Consider the following 21,442-nt stretch of genomic DNA (forward strand, 5'->3'; position numbering starts at 1 on the left):
ATGGGGACTGTCCCTGAACCCCCTGGGGAAGAACAGTCCAAGTATTTGGCGAGAAAGGTTTGTGTCAGGAGCCTTCCACTCGAAGGCAAGAAGGTTCTGTGACTCCGGGTGGAGGGGATGCAGAAGAATGCATGTTTTAAATCAAGGACAGTAAACCACTTGGTGTGCCCAAGGATCTGAGTGGGAAGAGTGTACGGATTTGGGACTAGAGGGTGCCGGGGAACCACGGCCTTATTTAGAAGGCGCAGGTCCCGCACCAATCAGTACTCACCATTAAATTTCTTTTCCAGGCAGTATGGGAGCGTTGCACAGAGACTGGCAGACTTTCGCAGGCCACGCGGGAGACCAGCAGGCTGTCCCAGGCCGTGCTTCAGGAACTGAGCAGTGCGAGGCCGGAGTCCTCAGCAAGCATCAGGTTTGATAGGGTGTTGTTTCCTGTTTGGGTAAGTTTCAGGGTTTTTTTTTTTTTGTGGGTTTGTGTGTGTGTGTGTGGGGGGGACCCTCGCTGGCAGCAGGGTATCGAACTGGCGCTGCAGAGGCTGCGGGCAGACTCGCAACCCAGCTCTCAACCGCTGCACCACGAGGGGAGGCCCCTAAGTTTCAGGGTTTTTAAGTTGGATTTTTACTGGAATTGCATTTATAGCATTTCCAGGTACCTTTGATCCCAAACTAAGGGATCTATTTTATTCCACTTTTCTCTGGGTGTGGGACAAATCTGATCTGATTCGACGGTGGCTCGGGCAAAAAGGCTGGCGAGGGCCGGCATCTCCATGGAGGAAAACTGCGTGCCCAGCCTCATCATTAAATCTATCCTTGATAGGGCCTCCCCCGGTGGCACAGAGGTAGAGTGCTGCGCTGCGAAGCTGCCCACAGCCTCTGCAGTGCAGGTTCCATCCCCTGCCACCGGGGAGGGTCCCACATGGCGTGCAGACCTCTCCTGCCACCCGCTACTCCATCAGCAGTGTATTTTGTCATTCTCCCTGTTCTGCTCCCCGCTCTGGCTCTGGTGAATTCTCTCACCCTCCTGCACTTCTGACTGTACCCAGTGCTTGTATAAATAAACAAATTTTTTTTAAAAATCCCTCCCTGATAAGGGAGTTGGGCAGCTGGGGTAATAAGGAAGTGTTAGGGGGAAAGGATGTCCTGAGCAAATTCTATACAGGCTTTGTAGACACTACCCCCACTGCAGACCAAAGCCATGAGGACACTGGGAAAGACAAATCCCATCACCACCAAACGGAAGGTGGCTGGGACCTGAGGGTGAGGTTAAGCAGCCAGGTTGGTATAAAACCAAACAGGGTCTCTCTCTTGCTCGCTCCTGGCTTCACAGCTGGTGGCTCGTGGCCAGCTCTGAGAGTGCCATTTGGGATTCTAGGTCGGCAGATCTGGTAGGACGCATTTAAGACTTTATGTCCCACTTTTCTCCTGAGTTGTACTTTTCCTCATTTGCCCTTCCCTTTTATTAACCTTTCGTGTGTGCCTGCAGTACAGTATTAATAAGTCCCTTTAAGCCTACAGGTGAGGACCCACAGTCAGGCACCCCGTTTTGTATCGGGGCTGCCCTGGAACAGAAGGAATGAGAGAATATAGAGTTGGAATAAGAACAGGGTAGAGGTTGGGTGGATGGATATTTTTGTGGTTTTCCATCTACTCCTACTATATTTTGTGAGGAAGGGAAGGAAGGTCCAGAATGCTGGGTGAGTACAGAGTAAGTGGCTCCAATATCAGTCAGAAAATTAATATTCTTTTTTTTAATTTAAATTTTATTTTTATATTCCCCCATACAATTACAACCCCCTTATTTTTACCCCAAGCCCTCCTTTCCCCGCCCCCCACCCCCCATAGAGTGTCTCTTGTTCATAGTTGTTTGTTGATTTTGATATTTTCCTTCTCACAGTTATTCTTTTTCCTGGCCCCTTATTTAAGTTGTCTAGATTCCTGCTATGAGTGAGACCATCTGGCATTTTTCTTTTTCTTTCTGGCTTATTTCGCTGAGCATGATCCCTTCCAGCTCCATCCATGTTGCTGCAAATTGCATGTGTTTATCTTTTTTGAATGCTGAGTAATATTCCATGGTGTATATGTACCACATCTTCTTGATCCAGTCATCTGTTTTTGGGCATTTGGGTTGTTAACAAAGCTTAGCTATTGTAAATAGTGCTGCTATAAACATAGGGGTGCAGGTGTTCTTTGGAATGGATGTTTCTGTGTCCTTTGGGTAAATACCTAGGAGTGGAATTGCTGGATCATATGGAAGCTCTATGTTTAGTAGGTCCAGAAATCTCCACACAGCTCTTCATAGTGGTTGGACCAGTTTGCACTCCCACCAACAGTGCAGGAGAGTTCCTTTTTCTCCACATCCTCGGCAACATTTGTAGTTGCTAGTTTTTTTAATATGTGCCATTCTCTCTGGTGTGAGAGGGTAGCTCATTGTAGTTTTGATTTGCATTTCCCTGATTACAAGTGATGTTGAACATTTAGAAAATTAATATTCTTACCTGCAACATCCAGGGTTACCCCAGGCTCAGCCATGGAGACAGTCAGCTGGGGAGCCGGCATCGTCCTTGGGCCCTGTCACTCATTGTCCAGGAAGCAGGCTGGCAGCTGAGAGACCGGTCCCTCCTCCCTTCGGAGAAGGGGGCAATCCCTTTTCCAGTGGCCTTCCTTTTTGCAGGAGGGGCACGGCCCAGGTGGATTTCTGGGTTGTGTACGGTTTGTGCTGCTCAGTCCAGTCTTGTTGTACCTGCAGCACGGGGCCGTCGAAGCTCCTCTGTTCTTTCTTCCAGGCAGGTCAGTCTTCTGTCTTGCTGTGCCTGGGGAAGCCTGGTCTGCAGGGCGCCGGCAATGGCGGCGCCTGTTGATTGAGCTGCCTTTTCTCACTCACCACAGCCTTCATTTCCTTCTCCAACCCTGCACTTTGGTCCCTGTTATTAAAGATTTTAAAAGCCACTTCTAAAAGCTCGTGTGGCAGAGTTTGGGGTCCCATGGCTAGTTTTTGGAGTTTTCTGCGAATATCTGGTACAGACTGACTAATAAAATGAGTCCCTATAATCACCTCGCCCTCTCCCGTATTAGGATCCCTGTCGTTTCTTCTTCCTGAAAATTGCTGCAGGACCATTGTGAATTCTCCCATTTAGCGTGATAACTACCTCTCCTTGGCTCACTTAGTGGTATTTAGCCTGAAATCTCATTGTCTGGTGTTAAGATTATGACTCCAGCATTGTTTTGTTTGTAATTTTCTTTATACTTCTGCCCATTCTTTTACTTGAAACCATTTAAAAATCACTGTTTGAGGGCTTCCCCAGTGGCGCAGTAGTTGACCGCTGGTTTGCAAAGCTGCCCGCAGCCTCTGCAGTGTCAGCTTGATCCCTGGCCGCCAGGCAAGTGTCCCACATGGTGCGCAGACCTCTCCTGCCGTGCCTGCTGCTCCCCTCAGCAGTGTCTTTCATCAGTCTGCCTGTTCTGTTCCCCGCTCTGGTTCTGGTGGATTCTCTCACCCTCCCGCACCTCTGACTCTACCCAGTGCTTATATAAATAAATAAATAAATCTTAAAAAAAATCACTGTTTGAGGTATACTCTTTCAGACCTTGTTTTTCCTTAGGATCTAAACTAAAAATCTTTTGTCAAATATAATGGAGTGTAACCGTTTATATTTCTGAAATAGAACAGCCTCTTCTGCCTTGTCCCCTCGTGCAGGCTTTGGAGGGACTATATTCTTTTCTTTTTCCCAAATGAGGTTTTTTTTTAAGATTTTTTTATTTATGCATACAAGAACTGGGGTACAGGCCAGAGGTGTTGGGGGGTGGGAGGATCCACCAGAGACAGAGTGGGGAGAAAAACAGACTGAGTGAATGAAGTACACTACTGCAGGGAGCAGCAGGAGAGTCAGGAGAGGTCTACTGCACCATGTGGATAGCTCCCTGGCCTGGGATCCAGCTTGTGCTGCAGTGGTTGTGGATAGCTTTATAGGTTTTGTCTTAATGAATTCCTTGCACCCCCAGGGGATGGGTAACCATCCACCCAAAGGGGACTGGCCCAGAGCAAGGCCCGAAAGCTGCCCCAAGTCCAAAGCACCTCTCAGTGGGGACCCACAGAAAAGGATCAGAAACAGCCAGACAAGTCTGGGAGGAAAAGAGCAAAATGAAAACCGATATAAAAGCTGCCATTGTCACCTCCCCATGGGTCTCACCCACATCTGTGTCACCCAGTCCACGACCAAAAGGCAAGTGCAGTTTCTTCACTTGTCTCTTGGCTCCATATGCCTCCTCCAGGTCTCCTTCTGGCTCCATCCTGCTTCCTTCCTTTCCAGTCTCCTCTGCAGCCTCTTCTCCCTGCTCAGCTCCACCCTCCTGGGGGCAGGGGGGTGGCCAGGGAACCTGGACCTTCCCCTTTCCTGGGGACCCCCCTGCTTCAAGACCTCTTTCACATGTTATCTGTTTTTGCTTCTGAAATCCTTTGAGATCTAATTCTTTCAGCAATGTGTGCTCACTTTTCTCTTGAAATCTCTTCCTATTGGTGGAGTCTGTTCCTTGTCTGTTCCTTGTAAGTTGGCCTTCCCTTCTGAAATGCTTTAGTCTATTTTAGTTCTTTCTTTCTCATACACCACCCTCATGTCCGCCCGCCCTTTATCTGTTCCTTTCTTTCTTTTTTTTGTTTAATTACATCTGTTGTTTTTTTTTTAAGATTTATTTATTTATACAAGCTCTGGGTACAGTCAGAAGAACGGGAGGGTGAGAGAATTCACCAGAGCCAGAGCGGGGAGCAGAGCAGGCAGAAGGACCGAAGTACACTGCTGAGGGGAGCAGCGGGCGGCAGGAGAGGTCTGCGCGCCATGTGGGACCCTCCTCTGGTGGCCGGGGAGCAGCCAGGGATCGAACTGGCACTGAAGAGGCTGCGGGCAGCTTCACAACCCAGCGCTCAACCACTGTGCCACAGGGTAGGCCCTTTATCTTTTTCTTTCTAACCTAGTTCTTGTATTTCTGCTTTTGACTCTTCAACTAGAATTTCATTTCCATTTTTTTTTTGTCAATTCATGCTGTAGTTTGGATTAATTTTTGTTTTGTTTTGTGACAATATTCTGTAGTGAATTTTCCTCATATATAAGGGAGTATTAGTGTTCCTTTCCCCTGTCTGTCTTGTAACATCTTTGCATGCATAGTATATTTAGTGTTTTAAAAAAAGGGCTTTTTTCTGTATTTGAATTACTTGGATTTTCCTGGACCAGCAGTTAGCAGGAAGTTTTGGTGGAAATTGGGAGAGAGGCCAGATATTTCTGGAGGCTTCTCTGCTGAAAGCTCTCTCTTATTCCTTTGGTAAGGGCTCTTCCCCCTGTCCACACCTCTTTTGCTTTCCAGAACCCAACCTGGCTGCCTTCTAACTTGTCAACTTCTTTTTAGAAGGGGTTGCTTCTGAGACATTCCACTGCTGGGCTGCTCTGCACCCCATTCTCCCCACCTCACTGCCAAAGCTGCTGGCATGCTGGGCTTTGGGCCATGCTTACATGTGATTTTCCCCTGGCCCTGGTCTCCCGAAAGCTGTAGGTTGTGGTATATTTTTGCTTGTCCCTGCTGCTCCCTAGGACATCAGGGGAAGGAAAAGATTCAACCCGAGAATCTGCCTTATTCCTAACAGTAAAAGAAATGTCTGTCTCCCCAACTTTACTATTTGTATAGCCCCCGAAGAGCAAACACTGCCTCCCTGATTCCTGGCTTTGAAGGAGGAACAGATTGTAAAAACAGGCATTCTTACAAAGATCACCACTTGCTGGTCACTGTCACACTTACTTCTTGCATAGAAATCATAATTTATGCCCTAAAAGATCGGCGGGTATGGGGAGGTGGCCAGGGGACAGAACAGTGAGCCCTCCAGCAGGATTTAAAAGCTCTAGACATTCACTTTATTTTATATTGAACAGCGTCTGAATTTCATGACCAAAAAGCTCCCCCACCCCTCAATTTTATGGATGAAGAATCTGAGATGCAGGCATGGGCGCAGGTCATGTGGGTTATTAGTGGCAGATCTACTGCTGTCAGGAGGAAGCTGCCTTTCTGGCCCAGTGACCTTCCTCAGATATGTCACACTTCTCTGAGCCTCAGGTATCTGCTCATTTGAACTTATCAAGGAGCTGATCAGCCCTTGCCCTGTGTCTCCAGGTCAGAACTTTCGGTTGCTCCCACCCTCCCCTCACCCTCTTCCTTTGTGTAGAAGGAATCCGAGGCCCAGAAAAGAAAAATGACTTGCCCAAGATCAAACGGCCAGCTGCGAGCAGGTTTGGGCAGAGCCAGAAGCAAACGCCAGCCCCAGCACCTCTGGCCGCCTCTGACAAGTCACTTTTCTGAAAATTGAACAAGAGCTGCCGTTGGCTGGAAAAGCGCCACCCATCCTCCCCGGCGCTCAATGTGAACTCAGATGACATGGCCGGGCCAGGGCCTCCTGGCTGCAGTGGGTCTTTGTGGCCAAGTGCAAGAGCACAGCAGGCCCCACCACCCCATCAGCACGAAGATGCCACCACCGAGTTACCCAGCTCTGAGCCTTGCGGGTTTCCTCTCCCTGGCATGGGGTGCTGGTGCCCTTCAGAGACAAGTGCTCACCCGTGGCTTGGGGAGCAGCTTCCTTGAGGTGTACAGACAATGTGGCCATGCCTCTTTCCCCCCATCTCCTGCCCTGCTAGCCCCCGGGCCAGCTATCCTCTCGGGAGGTTCTGCCCCCACCCCTCACCCCCCTCTCACGTCTTAGCCCCCTGGGAAGGGGCATATCTGCCTGGCTGATGCGCCCATCGTGATGGTCAGTGGCCAGAATTGAATCATATGCCCACCCCAGAGCTAGAGAGTAGGGTCTGTGGGGTACAGGGGTTCCCTAAGGAGTGAGGATGCTGTTATGAAGGGAAGGGGGTGGGCGCAGGTAGCCTCACACAGGAGCCTTGCACACAGTGCTCTCGTCTGCTGAGTCATCGCACCTCCCCCATATTCACAGGCCAGGTAACATAGCCATGTACTGTTCTGGATGCCTCTCCTCATGGGGTTATACTCCCAGTAAACCCTAGAACGCGACACCCGACACGCAATGCGAAATGTCACTGCTGTGGCATGAGCTCTAGAGGGGAGACTGGGTCTTGGGCTCCAGCACCAAATACGGAGCTACCCAAGTCTGCTCCCTTGGCTTAGGTGGAAGCAACAGCCGCACCACGAGACCCCACCCTGCACCATGGCTGCGTCGGGTCAGCCCATACCAGGCCACAGCCAGGGCCATCCAGCTGTGTGTCCACTCCTGGGTATGCTTCACCTTGGTTTAAAAATGCCCCAAACTGGGCCTCCCTGGTGGTCTAGGTATTAAGTCAGCACTGTCACCGCTATGGCCTGAATTTGATCCGTGGCCAGGGAGCTACCCACATGGTGCAGCAGCCCTCTCTTGTCTCCCCACTGCTCCCCTCAGCAGTGTGTTTCAATGGATCTGCCTGTTCTGGTCCCCACTCTGTCTCTGGTGAGTCCTCTCATCCCCTGCACCTCTGGCCTGTATTTCAGTGCTTCTACACACACACAAAAACAATGCTCAGAACCATCTAAAAATGCTCAGGGCCAAAATAATGTGTCTCCCCATAGAGGAGAACTGGGGCTGGGTACCCAGGTTTATAGCACAGCTGTGCCCCTCCCAACCCCCGCTCACCCAGTTTCCTCACTCACTTGCTCAATAGCTCACTTGTTCACTCAATGGTTTGCTTGTTCACTGACTCACGCAGTCGTTGGTTTACCCGTTGATGTGCTGCTTCACCGCTCACTCCTACCTCACACAGGAGCTTCACGCAGGATCCTCACGCAGGTGCTCTCGTGTGCTGAGTCATCGCACCTCACTCCATACTCACAGGCCAGGTAACATAGCCACACACTGTTCTGGATGCCTGTCTTCATGAGGTTATGCTCCCAGTAAATCCCAGAAGTGTACACCCAGACATGTGGTGTGTAGTGTCACTGCTGTGGCAGAGCTCAGAGGAGGCTGTGACGCGAAGGGGGTTGGCATTTATGGGAGCTGGAGTGGGCCCTGGCAGAAATATGATTTTTTCAGGAGCTGCCAAGATCCCAGCCCCCCTTCTGGGGAGGCCCTTCCTATACCCCTAGCTCTGCACCTAAGCATGACCCTGCTCCAGACCCCAGTCTGGAACCTGAGTCCCTGCTCCTTTGGGAGATGATTTTTTGAATGAAGACATGCGGTCAGGGGCAGCCTGGAGGCCTGAGACAGCAGCCGGGGTGGGTTTGAGAAAGAGCAGGAGGCTGGGAGACGGGGCAGAGAAGAGGCCAGGGGAAAAGTGGGGTGTGTGGACACAGGACCTGGGAACCGGCGCCCCACGCCCTCGGGGTCTGCAGAGGAGTGGCTCGGCCTCGCTTGTACTTTAGATTCATGTCTCTGACTACTGAGTGAGTCGATGAGAAGAAGCCCGTTCCCTGTGTGCCTACTGTGTGCCAGGCACTGAGCTGAGCAGCAGGGAGGGGGGTCCCTCTGGCGAAGCCCCTCTCAGCATCCCACAGAGGTGCCTCCCTGGAAGGCACCTTCTCCCGGCCACCGGTCCTTTGCTCACTTGTGTGTTCCAGGCAGTCAGGGGACAGGCCCCAAACCTGTCTTATTCTCTTAAGACACCTGGGCTGTTGGCCCAGTAGGCATCACCCTAAGGACAAAACAGGGTCATGGGCAGTCTCCCTGTTCTCTTCCTTCCAGACCTTTGTCTGTGAGAAGCAAAGTCTAGGCCAAGGGCTGGGGAAACCAGCCTGGGCAAGGCTTCTGGACCGGGTAGGCATCCCCAAGTAGCTGGAACACACCACCCTGATTGTCAGTGAGCTTGCCATGCTGGTGCCTTGGCCATGCGGTGCCTAGGCTGGCCCGAGCCCTGGGCCATGCTGGAGGTTCTCCCGGCTGCCGGGAAGTGGGCCCTCTGGGGGCAGTCGCAGGCCTGGTTGGAACTGTGGGCCCTGGGACCACAGTCTGTCCGCCTGGTTCTGACAGCCTCTCACGCACCTGGCTGGCCTGGGCCGTGATGACTGCACTTTGTAGGTGGCACTTGGGAAACTCACAGGGGAGTCCTGCCCAGACCTCGGCCCACTGCCCACTGCCCCCGCTTACAGGAGAGGGAGGACACAGAGTTCTGACACAGGGGTGCAGGGCCCACAGTCACTGTTGGCTCTGGCTGGTCTTGGTGGGCTTCTTGGGTCGTGGAGGCCAGCAGCCTGTCTGAATGTGGTGCCCGTCTCTTGCAGACTGGCCAGTTCCTGCAGGAGGCTCCTGGTGTCTTGGGAAGAGACCATGTCCACGTCCCCCCACTGTCTGCCCCGGCAGCTCTGGGGAACCCGACGGGAGTGGGTTTGCACCCTGTTCATGAGCTTCATGTTCATGTTTTTCATCTCCATCATGATCTACTGGCACATTATGGAAGAGCCCAGGAACCCGAGACAGCTCTCTAGCCTGCCCTTCGACGTGCCCTGCCCCCGCCTCCAGCCCTCCGCCCCGTCCTCCAGCAGCCCCCCTCCCCGCAACATCTTCTTCGTGGAGACTTCCGACCGCACCGACCCCACCTTCCTGTTCCTGTGCTCGGTGGAGTCAGCAGCGCGCGCGCACCCTGAGGCCAGCGTGCAGGTCCTGATGCAGGGGCTGCGGGGCGGCGACGCCTCCCTGCCCCAGCACCAGGGCCTGTCGCTGCTGCGCAGCTTCCCCAACGTGCAGCTGCGGGCGCTGGACCTGCCTGAGCTGCTCCAGGGCACACCTCTGGCGGCCTGGCACGCGGCGGCCCAGCAACGCTGGGAGCCCTACCGGCTGGCGGTGCTATCTGACGCCACGCGCCTCGCGCTCCTGTGGAAGTTCGGCGGCATCTACCTGGACACCGACTTCATTGTCCTCAAGAGCCTCCTGAACCTGACCAACGTGCTGGGCAAGCAGTCCCGCGACGAGCTCAACGGCGCCTTCCTGGCCTTTGAACGCCACCACGAGTTCCTGGCGCTGTGCATGCACGACTTCGTGGCGCACTACAACGGCTGGGTCTGGGGCCAGCAGGGCCCGGAGCTGCTCACGCGCGTCTTCAAGAAGTGGTGTGCCATGCGCAGCCTGGGCGATAACAGCACCTGCCACAGCAACACCACCTGCCGCGGCGTCAGCGTGATACCCTGTGATGCCTTCTACCCCATCCCCTGGCCGGACTGGCAGAAGTACTTCAAGGACATCAGCCCCACGGAGCTGCCGCGCCTCTTCCACGCCACCTACGCCGTGCACGTGTGGAACAAGATGAACGAGGGCAAGCACCTCAAGGCCACCTCCCGGTCACTGCTGGGCCAGCTCCAGGCGCGCTACTGCCCCACCACCCACGCAGCCATGAGGATCGGTGTCTGATGGTAGCGCGGCACCCCACCCCAAGGGAAAAGGTGCTGCACCTCCCCCTGCAGTGACCTTTAGGGCTAACCGTCCCTAGGTCCGGCTGGGCAACCAGCGCGCAGGGGGAGAACAGCAAAACCCTACCTGCTGCACCTCCCCCCGCAGTGATCTTTAGGAATGGCTTTCGCCAAGGTCCCTAGATCCGGCTGGGCAACCAGCGCGCGGGGGGAGAACAGCCTGAAGCAGAGAAAGTGCAGCAGAAGTTCCCTGAAAAGGCAGAAGCTTATCAAAAGATAACTAACGACCACCAAGAACCACTACAAGAATGCTAAAAATCTTATCCTGTCTTTCTAGAACTACAAACTTTAATCCCTTATCTGTCTTTCTAAACTTCCTCCTTTCTTCTATAATGGTCATTGCTTGTTATGTAGATCACCTCCCTGATAGTGATAGACTGAGCCCAGGAGCAAGCTAATTTCTTTGATATTCATTCCTGTGCTTTTAGAAAACATATATATACTAGTCACAAACTTAAAGAAAATTACACTCAGATTTTCACTCTTGAAGTGTGTCTGTTTGTCATTTCTTTCGCCGACGCCCTGACCACCCTGCACGCTTCTCTCAACCCTGAGGTGGCCTCATCGTCTACTGCTGTGCTGGTCTGCGGCAGGTGGCGCCCGAACGTGGGGCCCCGACATTTCATTTCATTTCATTGTGTCTTCCACCCAAAGAAGAGGTGAGTAACGGAGAGATCGTGTTGGGTAAGCTATCTCCTTTCTTGTGTGTGTGAGTGTGAATGTGATTCCCTTAAAATACCCTCTTTTAAACAGTCAGGGATAGGATCCTCACTGGAGCGTCCGGAGCTCGCTGATAAAGGAAGATCAGTTCAAGATAGTGAGAAGTTTTTCTAAGAGTGAATGCTCGTGGTGCTGTGTGTGTGTGAGAGTGTATGATTACGGCTCCACGGCCTCGTGGCTACGGAGTCTGAGTGGGCTGCACCCGCGATTCCCGTGGAGGACGTCATAAGGCATAACGGTCATCTGCTCTTCGGAGCAGCCTGGTCCGGGACTTATACGGACAGACCTTAGCTAAGACGCCTCCGCAAGTTCCCGTGAGGGACACGGGCCGGACAGCACAGTTGAAAGAAATCTTTGCTTAAGTGAACAAAAGCACCACGAGACCAAAAACAAAAATCTTTTTCTATCTATATTAAAAAATATGATGGAAACACGAGGTATTAAAGTAAATAAGAAAGCTCTACTGCAACTTTATAAATTTATATTACGGGTATGCCCGTGGTTTCCAGAAGAAGGTAGTTTGTCACTGGAAACTTGGAAGAAAGTAGGAAAAGAAGTGAAAGAGTTTTATGCCCTTCATGGACCATCTCAGGTTCCGAGACAGGCTCTGTCCTTGTGGGTACAAATTAGAGATTTGTTGGTTGATGCCACTGAGGCAGAATTGTGGTAAGGCCAACAGAATGAAGTTCAGGATAATCCTAAAAACAATACTGATCCAAACACATCATTATTCGCTCAAGCCTCTGCTCCTGTATTAAAAGAATCCCTTTCCCAGTCAGAGGATGAGTTTAATGATCATGAATATACTGAAATGCTAGATAAATTAACTTTCAAAAATGATAAACCCTCCCCACCCGCTAACCTTTTTCCAGTTGTTACCAAACCTAAAATTGCATTACATAATAATCCTAATCATATCAAAGCCCATCAAGGGCCCCTAGGTGGCATTTTAGGATTAGCAAAAAAAAGCCAGTAAGGAGATTTTTCATTTACTTTTCCCGTTGCCGGACCTCCGGCTTTGTCTCGCGCTGATTAAGGCCCTGCATGGGAGGCCATCCCCATAAAAACTCTTAAAAAATTACAGTTAGCTGTTCAGACAACAGGTCATAACTCCCCTTATATTTATCAAATTATTGACATGTTATCAGCCACCTGGATGACCCCTTATGACTGGCATAATCTTGCCAAGGCTGTTTTTCCTTCAGCAATGTATGTATTATTTCACATGGAATATGAGGACCAAGTACATGCCTTCCTTAAGAATCATGATGAGGTTAGGGATGAGAAAATTTCCCTTTCTATGTTCATGGGAACAGACAAATATGCTTGAAAGGTCCATGCAGCAGGCCGGAATGCAGGAGCCAACCAGGAAGCCCACCTGGGGGGCAGGAATGGGGATACCTGCCTGGAGGACTCAGACAATGAGCCTCCCCCCTCCCACTATGAGTCTCATCTCAGACAAAGAACCTCTACCTGCCCTACAAACTTTTCCCGCCTTAGGAGCCCAACTACCCACCTGACCTCTCCTCACCCTACAAAACCCTGCTTCCCCCTAACAACGGGCGCGGCTTCACTGACCCCCACCTTGGGTCTGTGAGGTCCGCCCGGGGCGCAATAAACTTTCCCTCCCTTTGAGAAATGTAGCCTGGCTCTCCTTGTCTTTACCGCGCCGAACCTTTCAATGCTGAGGTACGCAGACAAGCTGCCCTTCCAAAAGACGTCCTAGTTGAAATTAATAAACTATCAGTTGCCTCATGGAAAAATCTTCCTTCACCTGAGTACAAACCCACTAATCTCACTGATATACACCAACGCCAGGATGAAATGTACCAGGATTTTGTGGCTAGATTAGAAACTGCTCTGGATAAGTTTCTTCCATCCTCCCGGAGCACGAGATTTATTGTTTAACAACTTGCATGTAAAATACTAATTCCCTCTGTAAAGAACTTACTAGACCTATAAGAAAAACTGGTATGCTTCAACATTACATTAAAGTTTGCTTAAATAATGCTTCCCCCGCGACACTAGATCAAGGGTCTGAATTAGAGAAAACAAATAAAAAAAACTCAAAAACTTATGGCTGTCTGTATCCCTAAATAACATCAAAGAGGACTCAGCTGACAGCCCCGTATTAATAAAATAATTGCCTAAACAGATAGGTCGTTTTTGCCTGGCTAGAGACAAAATTAAATATGCAAAACAAAAGGTAAAATAAAAAATAGCCTGCAGTATTACAGAAAGTGATCAGGATTCTTGGGATAGTAAAATTGTTTTTCAAAAGCCAAAAGTTGATTCTAGAGCCAATGCTGACCTCTTTGCAGAGGCATCGGTTCCCAATTATGAGACCATTCCAAAATCCAGCCCAAATTTCCAGCTCGGACTTGGCTAAAATTGTTGATAAAAATAAAAACTCAAAAACAAATAAAAGATAATGTGTCATAATCTTAAATAAAACAAAACAAAACAAAAATGCTCCAATCTTTTCCTGTTAATTATTTGGGGAAGAGACTAGGTTCCCCCCAGTGAAGTTTTTTGCTATTTGTTTCTTTTAAAATAAATAAATAAATAAAGCATTTTTAAATAATAGTATTCAAAGTTAATTCACAATTGTTAAAGTTTATTATAAAAAATGGTTAAATATGAATGTATAAGACTATATGACTATAAATAAAAGGTTTTTATTAAAATAGTATGAACCCACTGCAGTGGGCTGGTGGAGGCTGCCCTTGATCTCAACAAGCAGCTGCCTGGACTTTTTCTCCAGTGTTGGGATCACTGACAGGTCTCTACTACCTAACTGCTGTGGAGGACTGAACCTTTCTATTATCCACCTTAAATAACTATTTTGGTTCATTCTACAAAAAAAAAAAAAAAAAAAAAAAAAATTCCATTTCCCTGTGTTTCTCTGATTTTAAAGTCTAAACTGTCTTAGGCAAAAACTGTTGAGTTACTTTTGACCTGCTAACAACCTATACAAAATGCTTATTGGTTGAATAAAAGCTTTTAATTTTACTTATTGGACCTGTAAAAGATTAAGTTTCTTGTTAAAACAAACTAACCTGGTAAAACATAAAGTGATGGTACACACATTTTTTAGCTAAATTCTAAACCTCAAATTTTACAGGCAGACTGTAAAAAATTTACCTCTTCTCCTGTTCTCAAGATAACAGTGTACTTTTATGTTTTAAAATATGACCGTTCCCAGTGAGATAATATGTTAACAACCTAAAGCCATATAATCATTTCTTAAAAATGTAAACTCCAAAAATATTTTCTTTTTTTTCAATAAATGTTTTATTAAAGATAACAATGAATTTGTAATAAATATTTTTTCACAATTATACTTTTGATTTTGTTAAATTTGTAAATATAGCACTTTCCATTTATTCTTTTTTTTTTAATTTCTAATATATTTTAATTTCTTATAAAAAAAAATAATAGTAAAAACTGCCGTGACTACTGTGGTCTCGAGCCCAAGGTCTTTGGTAATAATTAAGATTAGACACTTATTCTGTGTACAGATTTTAGCTGTTAACTCATTAAAAACCTCAGTATCTTCACACATTGCTAAAATAACTGTTTCAAAATATATACACATGGCCAAAATTTTAAATGTTATCAAGAGATCTCTGTATCTGTTTGTCTGTCTTTGTGTTTGTTTTGTTTTTTACCTCCGGAGGACTAATTATAAATGGCGCCTTTAAATTATCATAAAACAAATCTTAAGATCTTAATCAAACAATTTTTTAATAAACAAAAACTAGTTTAAGTTTTATAATATAATTCAAACCATATATGCCTTAAAGTTATAAATACTTTGTTTAAATGTGTTTCAAAAAGAAATTTCTAGTATAAAAAGTACTTTTCTCCTTCCTACTGAGTCACATGTATGTGAAAAATGTACATAGTATCTATATGGTGCTCTGATTTTTTTTTTGTTTTTATTAATTTGCCTAATTGCTTCTTTATTAGCTAGCCTACAAAAACCTAGGTATGTGCCATTATATTATTAACAGCCATGCAAAATGGAATTCCAGTCATAACAAACTAAAACTACAACTAAACTTTCAGGTTTACTTTTTGCACCTATTTGTGAAACCTAAAAATTCTAATGTCATATTACCTTGTGTGTTCACATTTAAGTCATCTAGTACAAACAGATAACAGTATTATAATGCCTTACTGCTAATGAAAGATGTGACAATCCTAAATGGATGTAATGTAAAATGTGTGTTTACAAAGAAAAACATGTATTAAAAATAGATATTTTAATGGTCCTAAAAGTAAAGTGATAAGTGTTAAAGCGAATATTGAAGGTCTAAAATAATTAAAAAGTAACAAGGCTAAGGAAAGTGTTAAATCTCAAAAAGAAATTTTACAAAAACAAATTTTGTATACTCAAATGATTTATATTATTTTAGTATTTTGGGAACACATTAGCTAAAAAATAATTTTCGGTTAATAATAACTGAGTTTTAATCTAATGGGTTGTTTCAAAACATGTACTTATACACTAACATTGGGTATAATCTTGGCCCTTGTCTAGGTTAATGATTTCGGGTACATAATGTCTTTTAGTGTCTGAAAAACTAAGATTTTTGAGATGACAATTAAAGGTTATGATTTGATTGTCAATATTATACTCAGGGCTAGAATTTTTATAAAAATTAAATATGGTTGTTTTTGCTGTTTTCTAAGTATTTATGACACAGCTTCCCAAAAATCTAAATTAAAGTAAAATTTGGTAGCCTGTCATTTAATCAATTAAAGGAAATTTTGTGAAACCTCAGCAGAGCTTTAGAGATACTCCACAAACTTTCTCCTTTTCCTCCTGGGAAGGACATTAGATAAATTTATCCTATCTGGTTTACCTGGTAAAGTTACACTACAAGGAAACCATGTCACTTCAAAAAATGGTGAAACTCTAATATGTACAAAAATGTTAACATTGGTTTTCTAAAACAAAATCTTTCAATACCTGATATATGTAAATTGTCAATGATTATTGTTGCCTTGCAATATTATACTTCAATGATTTAATGTCTGCAGCACTTGTTTCTACACAATATAAGAAGAAAAGGCCTCAATTGATTCAAAATGATAAACTTTTGAGAGTAAAAATCTTTCTACAAAGGACTGTATAGACTGTTGGATATAAACCTGATTTTTACTGTTTTGTTTGGCATAACATTGAAAATGTTTTTACATTTTGCCTTAATTCAACAAAGTTTTCTTGTTTTGACTGACCACACTCTACACCAATGTTATGTATGTATATTTTTCTTTTTCTAGCAGAGCTAACCTTTTGTGTGGCTTTGAGTACAATTCTTCCAGGGAGTTGACATAGAGCTAAACTAAAATGTGGAGAAACTGCTGCTTTGTTCGTAGGGTTCCAGACACCTCTGAAAATGATGAGAAAGTTTGCCTCCATTGGCAGGACTGAATAACCCGGTTCCCTGAACAGAAAGCTCTGTCATAAAGCCTGAACTCTTTCGTCTTTTCGCTGCCTTTGATGTACACTTCAAACAACCTGGACAGGACACCACTAAGATCCCAGTGCGTGCCTACGTTGGATACCCCTTCGCTATACTTCTGGGGAATGCCTCAGCTACACGCATTCAATCGCATGGGACTTCTTACTCCATTCATTGTTCCAGTTGCATTGTTACTAATTGTATTATCCCCTCTCTTGTTCGTCTATATCCTGTGGTGGTCTTGCTCAAAAGACCCTCCTATGTTATGTTACCTGTTGATTTACATGACATGCCTTGGTATGATAACATTGCCATGCAAGTTTTAGATGAGGTACATGCTCTTCTTCGTCCTAAACGTTTTACTCTTATTTTAGGCATTGCGGCCCTGATTTCCCTGGTTACTTCATTAGCTGCTTCCTCTGTTGCTTTAATTCAGGAAGCTAAGACAGCTTCTTTTGTAAATGACCTTACCAAAAACGTGTCCATGGCGCTCGCAATACAGCGGGACATTGATTATAAGTTAGAAAGAAAGTTAAATGCTCTAGAAAAAATTGTTATTGCTATTGGCAATGAGGTTCAACTTCTCAAACAACAACTGTCTACTCGTTGCCATGTTCAGTTTCGTTTCATTTGTGTTACGCCTTTACATTATAACTCTTCCTTACATTGGAATCTTACCAAACATCACCTATTAGACATCTGCAAGACAATGACCTTTCTCATGACCTTTCGTCTCTCCAAGCTGAAATTTCTGCTGTCACTAAGTCTCATCTGTACACTTCACTCTCTTCCTTTGCTCATTCTCTAGCTTCCACTCTCCAATCTTTGACTCCTACTCACTGGTATCATCTCATTCTCTTTTATTGTTCTTTCCCTACTGTTGTTTACTCCTTCCCCTCTGTGCCCGCTTACTTCACAGGTCCATTCATCATCTTCAACGAGATATGTACACCTTCCAGCTCCGTTCTAAAAACAAAGGGGGACCTGCTGCACCTCCCCCTGCAGTGACCTTTAGGGCTAACCGTCCCTAGGTCCGGCTGGGCAACCAGCGCGCAGGGGGAGAACAGCAAAACCCTACCTGCTGCACCTCCCCCCGCAGTGATCTTTAGGAATGGCTTTCGCCACGGTCCCTAGATCCGGCTGGGCAACCAGCGCGCGGGGGGGGGGGGGGGGGGGGGGGAGAACAGCCTGAAGCAGAGAAAGTGCAGCAGAAGTTCCCTGAAAAGGCAGAAGCTTATCAAAAGATAACTAACGACCACCAAGAACCACTACAAGAATGCTAAAAATCTTATCCTGTCTTTCTAGAACTACAAACTTTAATCCCTTATCTGTCTTTCTAAACTTCCTCCTTTCTTCTATAATGGTCATTGCTTGTTATGTAGATCACCTCCCTGATAGTGATAGACTGAGCCCAGGAGCAAGCTAATTTCTTTGATATTCATTCCTGTGCTTTTAGAAAACATATATATACTAGTCACAAACTTAAAGAAAATTACACTCAGATTTTCACTCTTGAAGTGTGTCTGTTTGTCATTTCTTTCGCCGACTCCCTGACCACCCTGCACGCTTCTCTCAACCCTGAGGTGGCCTCATCGTCTACTGCTGTGCTGGTCTGCGGCAAAAAGGGTCTCCACCTTTCTTACTGGGGACATGGAGATGAGGCCAGGCAGTTGTCAGTGCCCTGGACAGGACACACGATGAAGTTCTCTGCCATTAATGGAGACCCAAGTCTAAATGAAGCTGCAGCACGAGGAGGCTGGGGAGAGCCATGGAGAGCAGCGCTGCCTCCCACTCTCCCAGCCCACGCTTTTATTAAAGACATGAACAAAGGAACAATAAGGTAGCACACACTTGTGCTTTTGCTTATACAGATTAATAAGTTAGGGCCTCCCCAGTGGCGCAGCTTGCGAAGCTGCCCGCAGCCTCTGCAGTGCCGTTTCAATCCCCAGCCTACAGGGCAAGGGTCCCACATGGCGTGCAGACATCTCCTGCCACCCCTGCTGCTCCCCTCAGCAGTGTACTTCATCAGTCTGCCTGTTCTGTTCCCCGCTCTGGCTCTGGTGAATCCTCTCACCCTCCCACCCTTCTGACTATACCCAGTGCTTGTATAAATAACTAGATAAATCTTTAAAAAAAAGATTAATAAGTTACTGATGAAAACAAGTTTACCAGGTTCGTAGGGAGCACACGCCAGCACATCCTTAGAGAACAGGAGTCAGTTCTGGGAAGAAGTTCTGTTTTCAGAACTTCCAACATCCTGCAACTCCATATGTGAGTAAACAGGTGTTCTCCAAAGGCTCCAGTTCCCCCAACGCAGCAGGGTCCCGACATGTCAGCCCAAGGAGTATTCTTGAAGGCACCCTGGGACCTGCTCCTACAAGCCAGTGTGAGACTTGTGGGATGCCCCCTGGGCCAGCAACGCTCTCAGTGGAGGTGACAAGTATGGGGAGGGCCCCCTAACCAGAATCAGCAGGAGTGAACTGGGGGCACATGAGGCTAACATGTCAGTGTAGTTGCTATGTTCTGGCACCTCCTCTGGGCAGGGAGGGGCCCAGAGATGCCTCCTGGGTTGTGCCTCTTGCCTCTTTTGCCTCGTGGCATCATCTTTGCCACCAGATGAGCCAGCCTGGCAGCTGGCACTTAGCGAGTTACATGCAACTCACAGGGAATAGGCTCGGCAAGAACCGGGGTTTGAGCCCTTAGCTGGCTGAGGCTGAGCTCAGCGCGGGAAGGAAGTTGGCCTGGGGAGCTGTCTGGAGGAGCTGAGTCCGCCAGCCAGTGGTGGGGGTGCGGAGGAGCTTCGACTTCCACCACAGTCCAGACTCCTCCCCGGACCCCCCACTTGAACCCCCTGCCCCCCTCAAGCTCGCAGTCACCTTTGCTCCCACAGCCCAGCTGTCCCCTCATTAGGACACCATTTCTTTGACTGAGTCAGCAGGAACCCCGTGGTTTCATCTGAGTCACGCCCTGAGTCTTCAGAACACCACGCCCCTTCCCGCTGGGCCAGATTTCTCTGGGTATCCTGGCATCTGGGCGACCCCCGTGTCATGAAGACCCGCTGGGCAGGAGGCCACTGAGGGCCGGCAGCCATGCTTCCTCCGGCCACTAGGCGCAGCGCCGGTGGCGTCAGCCTTGATGCCCGCCTGGGGAAGTCGGGGTGCGGTCCCCTCCAAGCGAACATACTCAAGAAGCGCTCATCTTACTGGGAGGAAACAACAGGGAGAGATGATCATGGAGGCTTAGAGAGAAATGAAGGCCCCCCCCAAGTGCCTACGTGATCTTATTCTATTCAAAATGGTGATGGGCCCAAACAACGGGTGCTTCATGCGGCTGCAACACTCACCAATGGTCTTGAGGATCCATTTTGTGTTATGTGTATTTTACCACAATCATTTTAAAAATAATAATAATAAAGAGATAGGATGTGAGAGGCAAGGTCAGGAAACAGACGGGCAAGTCCGTGACTGAACTTGAAATCCACCCAAAGGAGAAGTCTCCATGGGGACAGGAATCCCCAACCTAAATTTCCTCTAGTTTCAGGGAAGTTGAAGCACCTTCCTTTTTTGCTGGCTACCTCCGCTGTTTTAATACCATGAAGCATTCTAAGGACCGACCTTTCTTGGTCACGCAGGACCACGCTGGCTCCAGGGCATACGTGTCAGTTTAACGGGAAATGGCAGTGACTGACGGCCGGGCTGCAGGCACTCTCCTTTATGTCACTCAGTCCTCACTCACTCCGCAGCAGAGGGCTAATCCTCACTCTACTTTGCAAGGTCTCAAAACACCTTCTTATCAGAAAGACTTATCTGTGGTCAATGTCATGTTGACCTGGCCCCTGCCTTACACCTCTGTCCCTGTGGGGACTGCCCTGCCACACTCGTCTCCAATTCTGTCTTGTAGCTGGGACACCAGGCCCCATTCCCTCCATTCCCTCCCTCCATCCCAGTCTGCTTTTGTCTCTCCTAGCCCCATGTTCCCTGTTCCCCGCCTCAGGGAAGCCCCTGCTTGCCTCAGATGAGCTGATATTCCCGGAATCTTTCAGGAAATCTTAGAAATGAGGTGAATTCAAACCTGGATATTTCTTTACCAGGAAACTCCAATCCTACCCATTCTAGGAAAACAAATAAATATATATATATATTTTAAATTAGAGTCAATAAAACCCCCAAATGGTTCTGTGATGCTTTGGTAGAAAACCAACAACAACAGAGACAGCTTTTCACAGAATGGATTTCTGGTCATTGCAAAATGATCATAAACTGCGCCAACTTCCCACAGAGACTGAAAGGAAAAGGAAAATTCATTGGCAAACAGATGAATTATTATTTATGCATACAAGAATTATTGTATTATTTAATTAAATTATTAAATTATTTATTTATGCATACAAGAACTGGGGTATAGGCCAGAAGTGGTTGGGGGGTGGGTGGGTGAAAGGATTCACCAGAGACAGAGTGGGGAACAGAAGAGGCAGACTGACGAAATACACTGCTGAGGGGAGCAGTGGGCGAGGCAGGAGAGGTCTGCCGCGCCATGTGGGTTGCTCCCTGGCCTGCCGGGGATTGAACTCTTGATGCAGAGGTTGCGGACTGCTTCCTAGTGTGGAGCCTAACCCCCTGCACCACCAGGGAGGTCCCAGATGGGCTTTTAAAGCAGTCCAACCCTCAATTCCATTATAGAAAGTCAGAACCGAGGTTGAAGGAATAAAAAGTTCACATGAAGGAAGGGAGGAAAAGATCAACCTCCAGTTCAAGGCCTAGAAATTGCTGGAAACCCCAAGCCAGTCCAAACCTTTCCCAGCACAGAGCACAGACTTTCAGGAC

At 47.4% G+C, this 21,442-nt stretch overlaps 2 protein-coding genes across 2 annotated transcripts in view; both read left to right on the forward strand.

Annotated features, from left to right (window-relative positions):
- LOC311188223 (saoe class I histocompatibility antigen, A alpha chain-like) overlaps positions 1-21,442 on the forward strand; it is a gene marked incomplete at both ends in the record, with an annotated part of 296,532 nt that overhangs the window by 196,578 nt on the left and 78,512 nt on the right. The gene's annotated exons all lie outside the window — the stretch shown is intronic.
- LOC311167847 (lactosylceramide 4-alpha-galactosyltransferase-like) lies at positions 9,290-10,366 on the forward strand (the record flags this gene model as incomplete). Its single annotated transcript, XM_084228981.1, has 1 exon — positions 9,290-10,366. One exon carries the CDS (start codon positions 9,290-9,292, stop codon positions 10,364-10,366), a length of 1,077 nt encoding a protein of 358 aa, XP_084085107.1.

Source organism: Talpa europaea (assembly GCF_964194135.1).
Source record: "Talpa europaea genome assembly, chromosome: 2".
Taxonomy (NCBI): Eukaryota; Metazoa; Chordata; class Mammalia; order Eulipotyphla; family Talpidae; genus Talpa; species Talpa europaea.